A 21,773-nucleotide genomic window follows, 5' to 3' on the forward strand; every position below is an offset into this window, starting at 1 on the left:
GAAACCCCAGGTCTTTCCTGTGGTCCCAAAGGCCCTCTCAGACCTGGCCCCTCCCTCCATCCTCCCCTCATCCCACCTGCTTGCCTGCATCCCTCTTTGTGCTGGGGCCACAGAAGCCTTCTCTGGATTCTTTGGCTCTTCTGCCATGCTGGCTGTCGGCGCCTCTCCTTGACTGTCACACTGCGTCAAGAACTTCTCAGATTCTGTCAGATTCTCAGATACCCTTTCTCTGGTCCATCAGAGCACCACTCTGAAGCCAACTGATCTTCCGAAAGTGCAAGTCTAACCAGGTGTATGGCTTCCCAGTTTCAAACTCTCCTGTACCTTCCCACCACCCTTGCAGCAAAGGCTTGGGACTTGTGCCTGGTTTTCAAAGCCTTAGGCACCCCATCTCCACCTCCCTGCTCACTGCTCCTCCGGCTTCGCACCCTTGCTCACACCAACATTTAAGGCACAAACTGAATAGGAGCAGCTGGGAGCAGAAGGAACACCAGGCAGTGTCAAGAGAAGCGTGTTCCCTAGCATCCCTCATGACCTGGAGGTCCTATGACCTGAAGAACGTTGTGGAAAGGGCCCACAGGACTTTGCCATAGGATGCGGCTGGCATGAGCTGTTTCAGCAAGGCTCCAGGGTGGAAGCCAGATGCATCAGGCAGGTTATGTGCCCCCTCTTCAGCTGTTCCATCAGAGGGAGGGAGGGGTCATCACCCCCCTTTGGCAAGTGGGGAACCAAGGCTCAGAGAGGGGAACTGATCACCAAGTCACACAGCATGAAGTGGGGGAGCTGGGACTTGAGTCCAAGAGCAGGCCCAGGGTGTTTAGTTTTCATTTTTAGTCCCAGCACCTTCATTGTCCCAATCCCTATTGAGCTGCTCAATTAGAGGTGATTCATGGCCACACTGGCAGCAGCGGAGCCTCTTATAAAGCTTTTTCCACTCCATTTCCATTGTGGACAGCTCTGAATTGTGGGAGCTCACCAGCTGAGCTCAAATTCTGCTTGGGAAGCAGCAACTCCAAGGTGCCCAATGCCACCAGCCAAGACTCAGATGCCTGCCACTAACAGGACAGCAGGGTGGGCCTCACAGGCTGGTGCCAAATGCTCAGGAAAGCAGGCTGGAGGAACAAACGTCAGGACAGTTTTCCGTTCGTTAATGTGTTTGTTACATTTTCCTAGTGAATGTGGCACAAGGCAGGTAGCAGGGAACACAGAGATGAACCAGGCAGGGAGGGTCCTGCCTTTGTGCAACTTCCCATCTAGTGAGGGAGAGGGACATCAAACAGGAGGGCAGGGCAGGCCTCCCCACCGCTGTCCATCTGAACAAAACCCACGGACCAGCAGGATTAGTCAAAGGGAAAGCAATCTAGAAAGTGGCAAAGGGCTTCGGCTTGGAGTCAGCCTGCCTGGGTCAAAACCCCAGTGGAAGCCCTCCCTGTGTGAGCATGGGTGACCCCTTTGCCTCTCTGCGCCTCAGTGTCCAGACCTGTACAAGGGGGAGAGCAGCAGGAGCATTAAACAAGGTGACATGCAGGAAGGGTTTACAACAATGCATGTAGTGAATAATGCACGTAGTGACGTCCTTATTGTGGACGTCACTGTGACTGACCATATCTGAAGGTAAGAAGCTGTGAGTGGACATCATTGTGACTGACCATTTCTGAAGGCAAGAAGCTGTGAAATCAAAAGGCCGCTCAAGCCACACTGCGGTTCCTGGGGGCCCTGGGGCAGGGGAGGAAAGGGTACAACCCACCCCGGTCCTGCCCTCAGAGAGCTGACACTGGGCAGACACATCAACACTCTTCAGTGCGACAAAAGCTGCTGTAACACAGATGTCAGCTGAAGCCCACTGCACGTGCTTCCCCAAGACGTCTGCCCCCTCACGGGGCTTCTGGTCCCACAGCCACAGGGGACCCTGACCGCACCCCCGCCAGCCCTCCACACCTGTCTCCTGCCTTCCCAGAACCTTCCTCTCCCTCTGTTCCTGCCCAGTTTAAGGTGGAACTCTTCCCCACTCACCACAGAACAGCTGCACAAGGTGTCGGGACACAGAGCCAACCTTCCAGAAGGCTTCGGGAGGCCGGAGGAGGTGTATCTCACAGCCACACACCAGTGAAGACCGACTATTCCATTCACCACTTCTACCAGCTCTGCCATCAGCAGCCACGTGGCTCACCCCCGGCCCCAGGCCTCTTCACTGGCATTTTGCCTTCCGCTTTCTTGGAACAATTTGACTCCCTCCAGCCTTTGATGCTAACTAACCTCAACTCCAGGCCCCTTTCCATTTGCAGAGGCCTCAGCTGGGCTGCTAGCCAGCTCCAGGCTCACCTCCCCGCATGAAGATCTATTTCTCTATGTATAAGATTATACGTGGCTCATTGCTCCTCCCACAGGAAAAGCAGCTACATGGGGTTTGGGTTTTGATGAAGTCATGGGCTTCCTCAGTTCCACTTGGAAAGTGGTAAGCAGAGGCTGTGGGGCTGTGGGGGGTGCAGGGGACGGCTAATGGAGCCAGGTTCAGGGGCTTTCTGGAGGGAGGACACATCTCCGCAGTGAGACTGCAGGGAGAGGAGCTGGAGAAGCAGGGCTGGGGGTGGCATGGGGCCAGGGGGCTGCGGCTCTCTGCAGTGGGAGCTCTGCACCAGGATCCTCTGGTTGTAAGTAACCAAAACAGAAGCCGAACAGCAAAAACATTAGAAAGGTATCTCCTGCCTCCTGGGCTGGGTCCAGGGATTCAGGTGACATCAGCCTGGGCTCGTGTTTTTCCATCTTTCTGCCCCCTCTCCCTCGCGCTGGCTTTATCATCAGGCAGAGTCTCCTCACATGGCCCACAGCAGTAGCTCCAGGCTTACATCCTCCCCGGGCCTCCCAGAGCGACAAGCCAAAGATTTCAACAAAAACCCCATGACATCTGGTTTGGGTCATGTGAAAAGATAAACTGAGACACATTAAAAATTGTAAAAGTTTCTGTGAGCAAAAATCAGTTCTAATCAGGCAGCATCCCATGTAACAGTCAGCAAGGATCTCTGAGTTGCTGTACAGAATGCAAGTCTTTTATAGGCAGAGGGAGCAGGAATGAGGACGTTCTATGAGGCAGAAAAGCAGATGGGTTATGGCAGGGTCACTTTCCTTCAGGGGACGGCAGGGGTCTATCAGACAGGTGGCCTAACCAGGGATGATCAGGCCATTCCTGATGAACTGGTTTAAGATTCCATCTCTGGGAGAGCTGAGACTGTGGTTAAGTCCCCCTGTGGTGATGTAGGGCTTAGCGCAAGTGATCCCAATGGAAGCATTTCAGTGGTCCCAGGCTCTGAGAGGTGCTGGTGCAAGCGTGGCCCGGGGGCTGGCCAGCTGGGATCTTAACTGCCCCACGAGCAGGCCTCAACATGCAGAGGCCCAGAAGCCTGCTCAGCAATAGGACGATGATTTTTGATTTTGAACTTACAGAAAAATTGCCCCTAACTTAGTACAAAGAATCCCTGTATGTCCTTTTACACCGATTCACTCGTGGCACCTTATCATTCTTTCTCCTATGCACGTTTTGTTTTTCCCAGAATGATTTTAGTTGAAGACATTATGTCGCTTTACCCTTCAATCCTTCAGCCTGTATTAAAGAACGGGTTCCCTTTTATATTACAGAACAGTTCTCAAAGTCCAGCGACACAATACATTTACATTTCATGAGTTGGCCCAATGTTTTCCACCGTGGCGATTCTCCTCCCCCAGAAGGGGTCTGGTCCAGGAACACGTGTTGCTTTTGTGGCCTTGTGTCTTTAATCTCCTTCAGTCTTTTCTGTCTTTCATGACCCTGATAGTTTTGAGAACCCTGCCTGTGGTTTTTGCAGACTGCCTGCATTTTAAACATGTTTTCCCTGGTGACTGTGATGCTCTGAGTTGAGAACCACCACCCCAGAGGGTTCTTCCTGTCTGAGCCCCAGAGTCGTGCTGCCACTGGGGAGCAGGAAGGTCTGGCTGGGCCCATGTCTCACACATCAGGATGCTCACATATGGCTCAGTGCCTGGCACCCCGTGGGTGCTCCATAAAGACTGGACTTGGCTGCCACATAGACCAGGACTTCCAGCCCAGCCATGCCGTGGAGCATCATGGGTGATGGCCTACACTCGCCAGCCTCACGTTCCCCTCTGTAAACCTCAGTTTGGAGATAGAGGCAGTCAGACTTGTTGGCTTTTAAACGCTCTTGCAGCTTTGAAACCTGGTTGTTGACCCTCAGTATAGCCTGGGACCCCTTTCCTCCCTCACCGGCAGCTGGATCAGATGTCCTAGGCCGTCTACATCACTCATTCATTCATTCACCAAAACCGTGGGTCATCTAGGAGGTGTAAACTGTGACTTGTTCCTAATGGAAGTTGGCAAAGGTGCTGGGAGGTGACCCCCTTGATTAGGTTTTACTATGTAAGGATCCCTCTTAGCCACTGGGGAGATTCTCCTTGCTGGCTTGATGAACTAAGCTGCCACTTTGAGGAAGCCCGAGTAGCAAGGAACTGTGCGCGGCCTCCGGAGTTTCCAGGTGGCTTCCAGCTGACAGCCAACAAAACCTGGGGCCCTCAGTCGGCAGAAGGGCTGGGGTGGGAGAGGGTCAGCAGGGCTCAGGGTCCAGAGTCCATGTGCAGAACATTCATTGGCCTCCCCACATACAGAAGTGAAAGAGTGGTTTGATTTTAGATCTATTTCTATTCTATTTTGAAACTTCTTTCCCGATTCCATGTCTGGCACCAACACAGCAGATTCAGCAGCTGCTAACACTGAGGACAGGGACCCTGCAACTCATGGGTGGATCTGTCTGTACTCATCATGACTTCAGAAAGTCTGTGAGGGAGAAAAGATAAGAGGTGGGAGTCGGGGGGGTTCCCCCAGGCCAGGCCCTGCATTTGGGAAGGCTTTGGGGCAGAGGTGGAAGAAGAGGCCTTCACATGAGTGTCAGGGTCCAACAATTTGTTGAGGTCTTGGGCGACACGAAGAGCAAAGGAGGAGGCGGGAGTGGTCATGAGGGTGCTCAAAAGAAGCCACTTTATTCTGCATAAGGCTGTTCCTTTTTATACTGCTATAGTGCTAGTTCATGGTTACATAAGTATTGAAGATGCGCATGCATGTGGTCTTGATGGCCAGGTGTCCGACCTTCAAGGCCCTTATCTAGCTCCTTACTCATGGGTACAACACGCTGTGTTTTCAAGGTTTCTCAAGGTCAGACATAATCCAGGGTGAAATAGCAGACAGCTGTCCTTATAGAACAGTAGGGAAAGTGTGGGGCAGGGGGGCTTCCCTACAATGAGCTGCCTACAGTGGTTGGGAGAAATGGCACCAAGATTGGTCCTGCCAGCCCTGGGCAACCCTGCCACAGCGCTTGTAGCACTCCAGCTGGTTGTCCACTGAGGCTGCCAGTTGCTGAGCTTCCCCCTGCAGTTTTTCTTCCCCTTCTCCTCCTCTGTGCCAGTGTTCCCCATATCCAAATCCTTTCTTCCCAGAAAATGTGAATGCTTCTGTCTTGAGGCAAGTTCTGACCCTCAGTGTCTGACTTCAGATCTTCTGAGCTCCTGTTCCACAGACCTGAAAGGCGAGGGATTTTCTTTTTCCTGCCAGTTCCACAATTTGTTGACTTTGTCCCAAAGGCAGCCAGGTTTCCTCATACTCCAACCCTGGTTGTTCCCCAAGTCTGCCTACCTACCTCCCAGCGGGGAGACCAGAGCTCTCCTGGGAAAGAGATTTGACACTGGGCCCTCAAAGTGTTAATTCAAACAAGCAAATTGACTCAGTCATCTCTGTATCTCTACCCAAAGAGTGGCGTTAGATGAGGCTGATGCTGTAATCACATTAGCAGCCGGGATTGGCCAGCTGTCCTACAGGCCCAGAGTAAAGCAGTGCAGGAGGACACAAGGTCAGTAGGGCAGTGACAGGCGCGATGCAGACCACTGGCCTGTGAGACAGGGAGTCAGGGTGGCTGCTCCTCTCCCCACCCCAGAGCCTATATGCACCTTGTCCCAGTCTGCAGGGCAAACGGGGGCTACTTCAGGTCAGCGGTGTGCGAGGCAGCCAGGATGCTTCTGTGCCATGACTCAGTCTCTGCCGTCACAAAGCAGCTAGAAATCACACACACAAATCCCAAAGCGCAATGCTCCTCACAGTAGAGGGAACATTCAGGGCCAACTGCACAGCTGGTGCCAGGGCCATACCCACCCCCAGGACAGACAGGTCTGCTTTTCTCCAACAGCCACTGTCTAAGGTACCCTCTCCAGACTGGATGGGAAACGCAGACATAAATGCCATGCCCCATTTCAAACCCCTGTCTAGACCTCCCAAACCTCCCTGCTGTGTTCTAAGGGTACTGGTAGCAGGTCAAGGTTTTCTGTGTAAATTGGCTACAATGGAAGATGTTTGGAAAGGATTGCCGGAGGTTAGGAGCTTTTTATCATGTTGAACTTTTTTTAAACTGCACATCATCAAGAAGCAGTTTACCCAACCATTCAAGTCTCTCCTAGGTCCTTTTAGATTCCTGCAAGGGGGTCAGGGTGGAGGCAGTGGTGATGTCAGAGGGCCTCACGATGGAATCTGCAAAGGAAGTCTTCCAAAAGGGCCTGTTCAAAAAGCATGCAGGGCAGTGAGCAGAACCAAGGCAGCCTGCGAAATGGGTGTCATTCACACAGACAGACCTAGGAATTACCTCCGTTTTATGACCAGATGGCTTTTGTGTTCCTTGTATTTTCCCTACATGTGATTGATTATATGCTGGAACTCGGCGGCAAACCTCCGAGGTCCTGGACCGCGAAGGGCCAACAGTGGCTGTCACCTACCAGGGCTGAATGTCAAATTAAAAGGGCTTCCAAAATGTCAAGACCAGCCCTCCATCCCCCATTTAGATTTTCAGAAGGGGTGAGAGGTGAGGGGAACCCGAAATGAAAAGACGACAGAACCAGACTGGTTTCTAATCCCTCCCCTCACACAAACAAAACACTCACTCGGAAAACTCCAATTAGATGCTTGCTTGTAAAGTTTATTGACAACTGCTTGGTCCCAACATACAAAACAGCACTTAAACCACAAAAAAAGTATTCAAACAAAGTAGACAATTAAGAAAAAAATGTCTCTTCCCCCAAGCCCAATCAAACAAACAGTACAATGGGAAGGGGGTCTTGGTGATAACTTTGTATCTTTTTTAAACAGATAAATCTGATCCAGCACATCTTTCCACCTGGCAGTAAAGAAATTTCATTATGTTAATTCTCATACATCATTTTGTCACATTTAATTAAGCCTCTGGATAAAAATATAGATAGCCATTGGACTGGCCATTGTGGGACACATACAAACACAACGCACCTTCTGCTGTATTCTCCTCTCTTCAAACAGCAACTGTTAAGAGTCACACACGTGTCCCAGGCTGACGGGCAACTCAGAGAATTCCACCACACTCACACGACAGCACACTTCAGTCTCTTTGTTACCCAAGAAGCTGCTCTGATACTGCTCCTAGTGACTTATAATGGTACCTGTTGCATTTTTAAAGCCCACAATTCTTTACATTCGAGCAAAACTAAAGTCCAAGTGTGCAAATTCAGCCTTATGAAATCTCAGGATAAGGCAACTGATGGTCTCAACACAAAACTTCATTACACTGTTTAAAAGCTTCTTTTAAAAACATTGCACATTTGGAGAATATATTTGAAAATGACACATCCGATAAAGGCTTGACGTCCAGAATATATAAGGAGCTCACACGCCTCAACAAACAAAAAACAAATAACCCAATTAAAAAATGGGCAGAGGATCTGAACAGACAGTTCTCCAAAAAAGAAATACAGATGGCCAACAGACACATGAAAAGATGCTCCACATCGCTAATTATCAGAGAAATGCAAATTAAAACTACAATGAGGTATCACCTCACACCAGTAAGGATGGCTGCCATCCAAAAGACAAACAACAACAAATGCTGGCGAGGCTGTGGAGAAAGGGGAACCCTCCTACACTGCTGGTGGGAATGTAAGTTAGTTCAACCATTGTGGAAAGCAGTATGGAGGTACATCAAAATGCTCAAAACAGACTTACCATTTGACCCAGGAATTCCACTCCTAGGAATTTACCCTAAGAATGCAGCAATCAAGTTTGAGAAAGACAGATGCACCCCTATGTTTATTGCAGCACTATTTACAATAGCCAAGAATTGGAAGCAACCTAAATGTCCATCAATAGATGAATGGATAAAGAAGATGTGGTACATATACACAATGGAATACTACTCAGCTATAAGAAAAGGGCAAATCCAATCATTTGCAGCAACATGGATGGAGCTGGAAGGTATTATGCTCAGTGAAACAAGCCAAGCGGAGAAAGAGAAATACCAAATGATTTCACTTATCTGTGGAATATAAGAACAAAGGAAAAACTGAAGGAACAAAACAGCAGCAGAATCACAGAACTCAAGAATGGACTAACAGGTACCAAAGGGAAAGGGACTGGGGAGGATGGGTGGGTAGGGAGGGATAAGGGGGGGAGAAGTAGGGGGGTATTAAGATTAACATGCATGGGGGGGTAGGAGAAAAGGGAGGGCTGTACAACACAGAGAAGGCAAGTAGTGATTCTACAACATTTTGCTATGCTGATGGACAGTGACTGTAAAGGGGTTTATAGGGGAGACCTGGTATAGGGGAGAGCCTAGTAAACATAATATTCGTCATGTAAGTGTAGATTAGTGATAGCAAAAAAAAAAAAAAAAAAAAAAAGGGCAGTTCCTGTGTGGTAACCTCCATCGAGTTCTACACAAGGGTATAAAGGGCATATAAAAGTGTAGGCAAAGGGTCTGTTTGTGTTTATACAGAGGATCAAAGCCTAATTGGGCTACCCCGAAAATGAACTAAGATACGATATGAAAAAGAACTTCCAACATCTGCACCCTCTGGAAGACTCATGCCAGAAGATGATCATCAAAAAACCCCAACAAAGATCCACGCACTGCTACAGCTGTAGATGCACTCATCCCACCAGTTCCTGGACCTGCCATGGGAATGAGGAAGCTGGCCTGTGCATACAGTAAAACAACAAATTTGACTGGATCTATACTGTTGGAACTCAACCAAGAATTTGGAGAAGTGCAAATTGTAGCGCTCCAAAGTCTTACAACTACAAACTATTTATTGTTAAAAGAACAAATGGCATGTGAACAGTCCCCAGGAATGGGTTGTTTTAATTTGTCTGATTTCTCTCAGACTGTTCAAGTTCATTTGGACAATATCCACCATATCATAGATAAGTTTTCACAAATGCCTAAGGTGCCTAACTGGTTTTCTTGGTTTCACTGCAGATGGCTGGTAATTACAGATATGCTTTGGTTATGTAACTATACTCCTATTATGTTAATGTGTGTGTGCAATTTAAGTAGTAGCTTAAAACCTATACATGCTGAAGTTACTCTACAAGAAGATATATCAAAGAAATAATCAATCTTCCCATGTTTTCTTCCGCCTGCTACTTCTATAGCTTTTCTTCTTCCTTCCTAATTACAACCCTTAAATAGAATTCGTGCCTCATATCAAATTTACCGAGTATCATAATTCTTCCAAGTGGTAAAGATACCTCAAGACAAATGCTGGGCATAGAAGCCACAGGGCATAAATATGCAAAGAAGTAAAAAGCTAACTTTTTCAAACAATAAGGCTTCTCTCTCACTTACCAACTTCACATTTCCCTGTATGGCCCCGGAAGATGACTGGTTAGCCAGAGACGGGTAAGATTCCTCAAGGGAGGAACAACCTAAGACAGGCACAGTCGCAGGGGAGCCATCAGGTGAGAAATTGGGGATCAACAGAGGTGAGGCTTAGAACCTCACCCCCCCGTTCTGAGAGAAATCTTCTGCATACATGGATGTTTATTGCCCTGGTCTAGCTTGGATTAACACATAGTCTACAGGCACACACCTGATCATCTACATGTGCTCTCTTACAACACTAAACTATGTTTTCTACCTTTATCTTGTATCTACCTACCACTTCAGCATTTTATTAAAAATAATAATAATAAAGAGAGAAATGTGGTATCCACATATAAATCAAGTATAAAAACCAAATGAGTATTCATATTTGAACTGACTGTTTATAGTTCATAATGCATGAGCAAAACCGAAAGTTTCTGTGATGACTGCCCTTGTACTGTTCACTATGTAACTTATTCATTATGTAAGAATTTGTTCTACATGTAAAAACTTGTTTGTTATGCCTCAGAAGATTGGAGACTGACAAAAATTAGGCTTGGGGTGGAATAATGATTGTGCATTGAGCATTGACTCCCCTATACAGAATTTTATTGTCGTTAACAACCATTTGATCAATAAATATGAGAGATGCCCTCACAAAAAAAAAAAAAAAAAAAAAAAAAAAAAAAAAAAAGGACAGACTTCCAATGGTAAAATAAATTAGTAACCGGGATGTAAGGTATAGCATAAGGAATATAGTCAAGATATTGTAACAGCCTGGTAGGGTGATAGCTGGAACCTAGAATTATGTATATAAATGTTCTACCACTGTGTTGTACACTTGAAACTCATGTAATGTAATACTGTGTGTCAACTACCCCTCAATAAAAAATAATTATTAAAAAAAAAAAAAAAATGGCTAAAAAAAAAAAAAAAAAAAAAAAAAAAAACATTGCACATTTGCATTTTCCTTCCTGTCATACTGTGTCTGTAGAGGAAATGCCTTCAGAAGGATTTGCAGGATGCCATAATGCTCAGAAGGCTTTCCCAGTGTTGTTCCATCTTGACTGGGGCCATGTGATGAGAACTGGGTATCACTGGCTTCATTTAAAAGATTTGGGGAACAAAAATCTAATTTGTAAAAATCTCTCATTAGCCCTTATTTTGTGGCATTTTAGCAAAAGGCTGCCAATGAAATTAGAGTCCATTTTCTGGCTTTCTAGAAATTACAAAATATAAACATTTCCCCAAAAGAAACCATCCAACTAGTGGAAGACCTTATGCCAACAGGTTCTTTCTGCTCTATGAATGAATCTGCCCTTTTTGCCCAACAAATACAACCCATTGTAAATGTCAGGTTTCTCTAGAAGGGACAAGAGGCCACCCATCACCAGATGCCTCAGCCACCTCGAGATGAAGGTCATTCCACAGGGCAGTTGCTCCCTCCAAGGTTGACTTTTCCCAAATGCCAACATCAGACACCACAGAAAACCCAAGTGGGCTTCCAACAGCAAGAAGTGACAGAGTAAAAGCAGACACTATTAAAAGACACTGAGCTAACACCGACATATACTCACATGTAAAGCTTCCCAAAACCAGGTTTACAAGGTTAAGTTGATCAACCTTGGCCCTCATCCATAACAGACAGAATTTCTGTCTCTTCTGAGTGGAAAGAGTATCAACACCACTCCTGTTCAAGCACCTCACCCCTCAGCTCTGATTTGTAATTTATGCATTTGATGCATATTTTAGAAAATCAGGCTCTCTTCCCCATACTGCCTCTCAACACACAACAAACAACGTGTGTCGGAATTCAAATGCTGACTTTAAATTCATGACACCAAGACCATCTCCTTTTCCTTAACCTAAACCATGTTCAAACTGGAACTGAACATAAAAGGGAAGCTTAAAACATCCTCAACATTCTAGAAAGCTCCTAAATAGAACCCCAAAGTGGAAACATCTAAAACAACTTTGTGATGAAGCTGCATTTGTCAACTACAGACATAGTTAAATAAAAAACAAGGCACGCTTACAAGTCACATGGAAGTCAGGAACCTTCATATCCAACCTGAAGATACCTTCTCACCTCCTCATCCATCCTTCCCCAGAGTGATCACACGGGGCCACCGAACAGCCTGTGCTTCAAAGATACATCATGCATTTGATTAATACTGTCTGAAAACATCAGTTAGCAAAGGCTTAGAGACGATAATATGCTACACGTAAGATTTTACCACTGATGTGGTTTAATAGAAGTAAAACCACTTCCTCCTAGCTGAGTTCTTACTTTCTTCTTATGGAACACAATTATATTTCATATTAAGAAAAATCTGGTAAAATGCATTAAGGATACTTGAACCTATGCCAGAAACTCTTCTGTTTTTGTTTTTTTCTCTTCCAATAATTGGCAGGGAGAAAGAAAGAAAAGCTTCAGCTCAAAGCTGTGTTCAATGTAAAACAAATAAAACATTATGGATACACATAAAGATGAAGTAAGTGGCTTCTGGGGGGTTTTCGTTAAACAGAAAAGGCTGTTATTCGAACCCGCTTTTGTGTGCAGAATCAGACAGTGTTTTCCCATCCTAATTCTCTGTTCAAAACGAGAGTCAAAACTTGGTTACAGGTACAAAGGAAAAGTTGGCTGCCAATTTTACTCTATTTTTGGGTCGCTTTTTGGCTCGGCTTTCACTGGGGTCCTTGCTGAGCAGTGACTCTCGTGTTTCCAAGGGGCAGGGAGGCGCCGGGACAGCTGCTGAGGAGCACGATGAGCCGGAGCCCAAGGCTGGGTCTTCCTTCTTCACTGGCACTGGAAGTTCAATTTGTCCTTCTTGGTTTAAAATCATCATTTCTGTAAACATAGAAGAACAGACAGATTCCGTCATAGGACCTACAAGATATGCTGGTTTTGTTCCTCTCTCACATTATCTCAAAAAATATTTTTAAGTTAACGCATTAAATGTCACACCTATGCCACAATTTACATGTTAGCTGTGTGGCCAATATTGTGTGTCATTTAGTCAAATGTTTATAAAACTGCATCTCAGCTCTTTGAATTACAGAGTTTCAGAGATCTTCATTTTTGCCTACAAATCAATGGGCAATTATTAAAAACCTTTTTTTTCCCACTTTGGATTGTCTGGCCCTTCATTCTGTCTGTCAGGAAGTCAAGGACCCATAAGCCACACATGACCTACAGACTTGCAGGCTAGCAGGGGCGTCAGTAGCATGGAGGCCCTGGCCACTCCACTGACAGCGGATACACTCACTAGACCTAGGCAGGTGGAGAGAAGGGGCGAATCCCACAGGGTCAGAATTACCCTCAAACACCCAGGAAGTGAGACAGAGCCATTTTCCTAGAGTATGCGGAGACTGCTCTTTCTCTGTGAGCCGCAGGGAACTAGCCTGCTGCACATACAGAGCCATGTTGCTTGAGAGCGATGTGCTGTTCCACACTGCACTTGCGCTGCCCATGTAGAGGCACCGAAGGCGGGAGGGACGGGATGCAGAGACCCTGCCTTCCTCAGACCAGATCATCCAGTATCAGAAGCAGCCTGTTTCCCCACCTCCTACTCTGCAGGTAAAAAGTCTCAGTTCTTTCACTGGGCAACGTCTCTGGAGGCTGCCTAAGATGACTAAGATCTGTGAAACTGAGACCAGTAGTCAGCAGGCTGTCCCTGGCAACCTCCTGGAAAGCAGAGTGGGGAAGAAGCAACTACAGTGATGAAGAGGGTGAAGGAAGGCCCCTGGCAGAGCAGGGGTGGGGGGCTGTCCTCACAGGAGGCCAGGTGACATGGCAGAAACACAGGAGGCCTGGGTTCAAATCCTCACTCTGCCACCTCCTAGCCAGCAGCCTGGGGTCACAGTCGCCTCTAGCTGGCACGTGCTGTGCCTCAGTCACCTACCTGCAGAGCTGTGGTGAGAATTAAATGTGACTGTCTGCCAGTCAGGAGCTGGGTGTTGGCCACAACTGAGAGATGGCATAAAGTCAGTGCTCAATGCGGTCAGCCTCCTCTCCCCTCAGATCTCATCTCAAAGTCCGGAGCTCCAGACACAGATGCCCGCCATCCCCTACTCACAGCCTGGGAAAGCCCCAGCGCCCTCTGGCGTCATCCACCTCTGGGCTAGACCAGGAGAGATGCAGCACCTTTACAAAGGTGGAGAACACAAGCCTGGGAAGCTCCCCGCTCCCCTGTGGGCTCCTCCACAGCCCAGCGCCTCACCCTTCAAGACCCACCATCATTCACAGTGCTCCCGAGCCACCTCAGACCACACCATCATTCACAGTGCTCCCGAGCCACCTCAGACCACACCATCATTCACAGTGCTCCCGAGCCACCTCAGACCATGAAGCCAATTTTCAGGAACCCTGTCAGGGAAAGGGTTCTGAATAATCAGCCCAGGTATATTTGTGCCTGACAAGGTATAGTTTTCTCCCCACCTCCATCAACCATTTAATATGTTGGCATTATGGCTTTATTTTTTAAAGCCTCAGAGCAAACCCTGCAAAGACACCACAGTGCGCCCTACCCGGAGGCTCTCGTGGGTGTTCCTCAAACTGAATGAGATCGGCAGACTGGAGGATGATGGGATCTGGTCTCAGCTGAGGGGACGGCAGGCACGAAGGGACAGGCGCACACAGGAGGTCCACAGGGGAGTCGTTGGTCAGGCGGAGAAGCTCTTGCTCTGGTTGACAGGGCCCTGGACAGAGAAGGCAGGCCGTGACTCTGCTCAGGACAGCAGTCTACCACAAGTCTGTGCTTGAGGCTTTCTTTGTAAGCCTTAAAGATGAAAAAGGTCAGGAAGAGCTCAACGCAAGGTTAAGATAAAAAAGTAAGGAAGACAGGTCTGGGACACTCTTTGGTAAGTGAGATGTGACAAGCCAGGGTCTCCTGAACTGTGTTCTGAGGAACAGTTCCCCGAGGGTCCCTAGCTGAGGGAAAAAAGGGTTCCACGCTCAGCTCCCAAACAGGGGATGTAAAACCCTTAGGAGGGTACAAAGCAGTTAAAGGAGCAACAGATGAGAACTGGATAACACAGGTCCCAGTCTGGTTCCTTCCTGCCTGAGTGACCTGGAGGAAGCTATTTACCTCCTGGAGTTTCAGTTCCTCATCTGCAGAATGGAAATAACTGCTGATGCCGCACTGACAGCTGAGGGAGATGGGTCACATTAAGGTGCTTTATAAAATGTAAAACACTGCCTAACTGAGTTACCCTATAAGCAGAATACAATACCACTTCCAATTAATGCCTTGCAGTCATATGAAGACAAAATTCTCATCTACAGCCATGGACTCAAGTCTTACAACAGTTAAAACTGCTATAGAATTCAAGAGAGTTGACTTCCATCTAGAGAAGTCTCCACATAAAACCTAAGAGGCTCAATGCTGTTATGAGTGATGTAAATGTATCACTAGCAAGTCTTTCCCAGGGATACCCTGTGACACGGACTCTCTCCTTGATCCAGTTCCACTGAGGCTCCTCTGAGACCACTTCACTGGGCCTTGACCGTGGCCTTCCACATCTGTCCTGTCCTTGCTGAGTCCAGTCTCAGGGAAGGCGGTTTAGTGGGAATCTCCCACCCCAGCTATCCAATCAGGTTCCTCATCATCCACCTCTGGAGTCTAAGTCCTTGGCCTGTCTTTCACCAGAATCAGCTCAGCAAGAATCCCCCCACCCATGACGTCTTGGTCATTTCCCAGCTACTGGCCCTCACTCTGCTCCCTAACTATAAATCCCCACTTGCCCTTGTTGTATTCAGAGTTGAGCTCCATTTCTCTTTCTCCCGGTGCAGTAGAGTTGACTCTATTGCAGTAGTCTTAAAATCTGTTTTAACAAGTGTCAGAATAGTTTCCCATTAACATCTGAATGGGGTTGACATATTACCATTACAGGTGTGTCAACATCCTTTAAGAGACATAGCCATTCAACCATAGACTGTATCAAATGCAGGCCAGTTTCTTCTTATTAACCAACACCAGACTGATTTGAAAAATAAATGAATACTCAACTTTAATGAAAATGACCCACTGTCATCCTTGCCCCCACCCACTCCCATCCCACTCCAAGCCATTTTCTCCCAGAATTTCACAAGCTTTGTTTTTCTTCTCTCACCATCGCTATCTGCTCCAAGTTCAAGATCCGAAGCTATGCGAGATTCAGGCACCGCCAGGATATGCTCAGAAGCGGAGGGCCGGTGTTCATGATTGGCAGGGGAAAGACCGAGTAAGCTCAGGCGACCTGGATGGCAAAGAGCACCTGTTAGAGGGACAGGTCAGTGAGAGAAGTGGGGCTGCTGAAGGGGGAGGGGAATGCCGCTTACTTACTTTTCATGTCATTTTTTAACACTACAATTCTCTTATGGCCATGTCCTTTTATCCAGACCACCTGTACACAAGACATACTACTGGTTAGGCAGGGGACAAGCAGGGGAAATAGGCCCTAAAATTCAGGAAGAATGTAACCTATTGTGTCGACCTTGAGTATATTAGAATTCAGAAACTGAATTAATGTCAAGATAAATTTTTCTGTACTTTCTGTAGCTTGTAAAGCAATAGAAACTGGCAGAAATGTGCCTCTTATAAAAAGCTGTATAGTCTAAAAACAGAGACTCAGCTTTAAAAACATTCCTTACAGTTCTTAGAAAGACCGTCTGCCAAACACCACTTCTGGTCTATAAATGAAAACAGTTCTCACATGAGAGCCGACTGTTTTTCCCAGAAACTAAACACATCCTAAGAGAATTAATGGCAATCTCCCAGACCCTTCACACTAAGCTCATTATCCTAATCCTAAAACAAAGCCCCCCCACCTAGTAACGCTGCTCTCCATGTCCTCAGCCAAGTAAAGGGGAGAGGCGGCCCCTGGCTCCCCGCACTCCCCCACCTGCACCTGTCACCAGCTTGCGTGGTCCTTAGCTACTTCCTCTGCCACTCGGGCTCCAGCCCTTCACACCAGTCACCGGGGCCTTGGCCATGGCCGGGCCCTCGCAGGCGCCTGCTCCCATTCCTCTCAGCTCCGCTGGACAGCAGCAGTGCAGTGCGCTTCACAGGCGAACCTGAGCCCCTCCCCCGTCCTCTGGGTCCTCCTAACCCTGAGGAGCAGAGCCCTCGTAAGTGAGCTCTTCCTTCACTGTTAGGCTCCAGCACGGTCATGAATGCCACTGCACTCCATGCTACTTCTCGCTGCTCTGCATCTGCTTCCGCAGTCCCTCTGCCCAGGCTGCCTCTCCCCTCCTTCTCACATTAACTTGTACACATCCCTGATCACTGGGCTCTGGAATACCACCTGCTGGAGAGCGGGCCCTGCCCTCGCCCTCCTGGTGCCCAGCAGCTGCCCTGCTCACCAACTCACCACCGGCTCAGGTGCCGACTCTCTGGGACTCTCTCTGAGGGCAGGGTCTGCAACTTACTCACCTGGCATATAAGAATTTAACAAGGGTTTGCAGAATGAAGGAGAAACGTTAAAATAATTCATTTTATGACAACAGTATGTTTTGAAAAGATCTGTTGAAAATGCTGCCATTTCGTTATTCTGTAACATTCTGTCGTTCTATTCAGGAGCGTGAGCCTTTGGCTCTCCAGGAAGCTCCGAGAACACCCACTTGTGGGATTGCTCCCAAGATCTCCTCCACACTGCTGTTGCTGTAAGCCTTGGGCTGCAGTGTTTCTCCGACATACTTGGTGTAGGCCACGGAAAACTCATTAAGGAAGAGCTGCTGGTAGTGGTAAGTGTGAAGTAAAGACCGCACATTCTTGGCAAACAGATACAAACTTGTGAGCTTCATACATTCTTCTGTCTTATCATTAGTAAAAACCTGGTCCAAGACAAAAAGGAGCACTAGAAACTTTGAGAGTGACCCCTGTCTGCCCCAGCCCCCCAAACGAGGGCCCCCAGCTGAGAGTGAAATGGGGCCAAGTCAACTTGAAATGGACAATAAACCAGGGAGGAGGAGGGATCCATTCAAGGATCTCCTGCAAGAGAAAGCTGCCGCCTTGAGCAAACGAGCTCTATTTGCAAATCTAGGGTGGCAGGGGTCTGAAGAAGGTGTGTCAGAAGAGGAGAAGCCTGGCAAAGCCCTGGGTGGAGAGGGCTGCTCAACAGCAGGCACAGAGGCCACTGACCCTTATCTCCAAAAGGGGTTTCCAAGGACACTGTGATGCAGGATGATGGCATTAGTGTTCTTTAAAACAAACAAAACCACCACGACAGCAGCAGCAAGGGCAAAAAAACCTCAAAGCTCTTTTGTCCTCAAGTAAATTAAACAATTTCTTTACCATAAACTTTTTCAGTCTTTAACGGGTACTGACTATCCAAGAGAAGGAATGTTTCTCCACCTTAGCTGGCTGTGGAAAGCCTTTTGTCTTGAAACATCCATTTACAATATCTACAACCAATGTTCATGTAATAGATAATTAACAAGAGTTTATAAAATGTTGGATTTGATATTGTGAATGAAAACCAGAGCTGGACAGTAGTTAAAGCAGAATAAAACTATTTTTATTCAGAAAGTATTACAACAGGGGGAAAAAAAGAACCTCAGTATAGAACTGGGCTCAGTTTGCAATGTAACGCAGAAAAGTGGGGATTTATAGGGATGTTGTGGGGAGAGGCTTTTGGATGGAAATTTACTAAGACATCCTTTATTGACATCCAAAGTCCAGGTCTAGTCTATAAGGCAGCTCAGAGGAGCCAGACTAAGGTCTGGGCAAGGAGAGAGTTTTTGTCAGTTATCTCTTAATTGTCTAATTATCAATCACACGATTACATGATGATCACGGTGTATCACTCTTTTTGTACAATGCTGGATTTCATTGGTTAACATCTTATTTAGAATCACTTTCTTTTGGGGGACTATATTAGGCTTTTGGTATTAAAGGTATTTTGGCTTCATAAACAAAGTGCTGAGCTTTGCATTTTTTTAAGTGACCTTAAAATGGTTTTAAGAATTTGGAGTTATTTGTTCTTTAAGGGTTAGTTAAAACCCAACTGTTAACCCATCTGGTGCCTTTTTCAGTGGTAAATTTTCATTGTTCTTTATAGGTTCTTTTGTGTCAACTAGTCCAATTTTTAACTTCTTGAGTCAATTATGGTAATTTTTTCTACAACCTTATCTATTTCCAGAGTATTCTCTCATGATTCTTCTAATCTTTAAGTGCAATTCTTGAAAGGCTATCTGGTGACCAGCAAGTCAATCTTTCTGACCCATATCTGACACGTATGTCACATGAAGCCACTACATAATCCATCTAATTCAGAAAGAGGAAAATCCAGCCTGATGTAGGACAAAAGCACCCTAGTTCAAGAATTTGTAGGCCAGGGCTTGTTGGTCCTTTGGTCAGAGTGCCCGTACTTCCCTTTGTGTCAGTCTAACTATAAAATAACCAATGCACCCTTTCAGCTCTGCACCCTCTGATCTAGAGCATTTGGTAATCCAGAAATACCCAATTCAGCACTGTTGTCGTGATGGTTCTAAAGTACTATTAGCACTCGTACCTCAACTAAGTAAGGCAGACTCTTCAGAAGTTCAGTCAAGGTCATGAATCCATATTCACAGGGGTTGAGCAGAGTACTGTGCATGGTTTCATAATGTCTCGAGCTCATCAACAGAAAGACAGGCAGTTCCTTCCCAAGACATCAACAAGACCAGCAACTGGGCAGTGAGGGAGCGCAGAGACTTGCGGTTGATCAGCTGAATCTGTTTGCCAGACTCTATATTAGCAACCTGGGAAAACAAGAATTCAAACCTTTCTGAATTCAACAGAGACAATGTGGGTTATGCCCAGCCGGCTAGTTCATTTTGGCTAATGAGACCAATAGAGGAAAAATCTCTGTCTTTTAAACTGAAGTAAAGTGAGTGGGTTTGTTTTTAGTTTCTCTGGGACACCAGACCAACACTTCATGTGACACTGGAGCAGAAACTGATCTCTGCCTACCTGCTGGTCGGTAACCAGAAATTTCCATCAGTATCACCCCCCATCCCCACCCCCTCCACTCAAGGCATTCTTCCCACTCCCTGCTACGGGAAGGAGGTGAGACTGGTCAGCTGATATCCACTGGCCCAAGCATATGAATTAGGGGCTTCTGTGCTCAGGAGGTTGGGGGGTGGTTAGCCTCCAGGTGACATCCCACAGATCTGACTCTCCCACCTGTGTCCCAGGAGACAGACAGGGGAAGTGACAGCAGGCAAACTGCAGTCTTGTCCACCGTAATAGCCAAAAATCTGGTATTTTTATTTCTGACTATGTGTCTACTCTGATTCTTTCAGGTTCTCTGTGAGATAAAGGTTTGAGTGATTAAGTGCACTGGGAGAAGAACCTTTTGAGAAAGACACAGGTTATCATCTGGGGACCAGGCAGCAGGTGAAGAAAACACCATTCTGGTGACTAGAGCCACAGGCCTCGGGCATGGGGACAAGTCTGTGGATTGAGCCTTTACTCCCATTAAAAGAGGCAAAGTTCAGCGTGCCTGCTGCTGAGCTATTGGGAGGCAGACCAATGTTTACATTACAGCTGTTTTCCCCTCTACCTGGCTTCCCAGACAGCCCACAGGACTCAGTGCCCACAGCAAGGGCTGGGTAACCACAGCTTGTACCCTTTGGGGATTTGGATCCTCAGAGGCAGGGGTACTCATGCAGCCACCCCAACACCAGTCTCTCCCTGGTTTTGATGCTCACCCAGAGCCAAGGCAGGAGTTTGATGGGTAGACCTGCTGCCCTTAGGACAGCGATGAACTTGTGGAGATTCAGACTAGATTTCCTCTGCAGAAATGGGGATTAATCGGTTAAGAGATGCAAGTCTAGGGGAGTGTGAGTCACTTCATAGATGCCCAGACCATCACCCTACTCCAGCCTTTAAGGATAACAAGTAAAAACTTGCTCCTTTGATACATCTCTTGATTCTCAACCCTTACTATGCAACAGAATCATCTAGGGAGCTTATAAAAATTGCCAGTGGGGGGAGGAGCCAAGATGGCAGCATGAGTTAGGCAGCGGAAATCTCCTCCCAAAACCATATATATTTTTGAAAATACAACAAATACAACTATTCCTAAAAGAGACACCAGTGGATACAGTACAACAGCCAGGCTACATCTACATCTGCAAGAACTCAGTGCCTCACATAGGGGGTAAGATACAAGCCGTGGCCTGGCGGGACCCGAGTGTGCCCCCCGCCCCAGCTCCCTGACAAGAGGAAAGGAGTCAGAGCGGGGAAAGAATGGGAGCCCAGGACTGCAAAATACCCAGCCCTAGTCATCTGCACCAGGAGCACAGACACACATTGCGTGGTGTGCTGGATATTAGGGAAACAGAACAGTAAAATCTGTGAGTGGGTCTCCGCAGCCGGCATCCCTGGGACAAAAAAGCGAGTGCTTTTTGAAAGTCTTAAAGGGACAGAGGCCTCACAGCTGGACAGAAGCATCCTGACACACTCAGCCCAGCAGCTGGGAATCCTGGGGAACTCCAGGCACCCTAAACCCCTGGGTGACAGCGCAGCTCTGAAGCCCCTCACGGTGATAAACAGCCTGCCATCCATTCCCCCACTGGCATGGCCATGCCATAGCAGGGGAGTGGCCATGGGAGAGTCCATGCCCACAGCAACCACCCAGAGCCTCCTCTGCAGCTGCCCAGGCCAGACTCAGAGGCCCTGCCAGCGTGCGGCCGCCCAGCCCAGACAGAGGAAGCCAGGGCAGGGTGTGGAAGGTTTCCATTCTCACAGGAGAGCACCCCCAGCATGCCTGCCTCTCCCTGTGGGGCTCTGGGCAGCTCCGACGGCTGCCCAGCCTGACGACTCAAGAAATAAAACCAGAAGCTGCTCACTGTGACCGGATGTTGTTCTCCCAGCTGACACATGCACTGCCTACAACTACCTCTATTGCCATGAAAAGGCAGAAGAATTTGATCCAGTCCAGGATTACTCAGACAACCTCTGAGAGGAGCCTGAAAGCTTTTCCTTCAAGATCGGGAACAAGACAGGGATGTCCTCTCTCCCCACTTTTATTCAACATAGTACTGGACGTCCAAGCCATAGCAATCAGACAAAACAAAGATTTGAAGGTAAGATTGCCAGATTGTTAAGG

General features: G+C 47.4%; 1 protein-coding gene across 1 annotated transcript; it reads right to left on the bottom strand.

Moving 5' to 3' along the window:
- Nucleotides 1-11,287: 11,287 nt before the first annotated feature.
- LOC118922546 (meiosis regulator and mRNA stability factor 1-like) lies at nt 11,288-19,495 on the bottom strand. Its single transcript, XM_036905435.2, has 6 exons — nt 19,191-19,495; nt 17,299-17,511; nt 16,022-16,082; nt 15,810-15,935; nt 14,226-14,396; nt 11,288-12,546 (listed from the first exon to the last, which is right to left on the bottom strand). Exons 1-6 carry the CDS (start codon nt 19,296-19,298, stop codon nt 12,305-12,307), a joined length of 921 nt encoding a protein of 306 aa, XP_036761330.2. The 5' UTR covers nt 19,299-19,495; the 3' UTR covers nt 11,288-12,304.
- Between the last annotated feature and the right edge of the window lie 2,278 nt (nt 19,496-21,773).

This window comes from Manis pentadactyla, chromosome 10, assembly GCF_030020395.1.
Source record: "Manis pentadactyla isolate mManPen7 chromosome 10, mManPen7.hap1, whole genome shotgun sequence".
NCBI classification, from domain to species: domain Eukaryota; kingdom Metazoa; phylum Chordata; class Mammalia; order Pholidota; family Manidae; genus Manis; species Manis pentadactyla.

Bases quoted from the DNA above. Each gene is read 5' to 3' on its own strand.
- LOC118922546 (XM_036905435.2), bottom strand. From the start codon at position 19,298: ATGAGCTCGAGACATTATGAAACCATGCACAGTACTCTGCTCAACCCC. The intron at 17,512-19,190 runs GTACGAGTGCTA...GTCTTGGACCAG, and splicing joins GTCTGCCTTACTTAGTTGAG to GTTTTTACTAATGATAAGAC. The intron at 16,083-17,298 runs GTGGGTGTTCTC...TCTTGTGTACAG, and splicing joins TCTTGGGAGCAATCCCACAA to GTGGTCTGGATAAAAGGACA.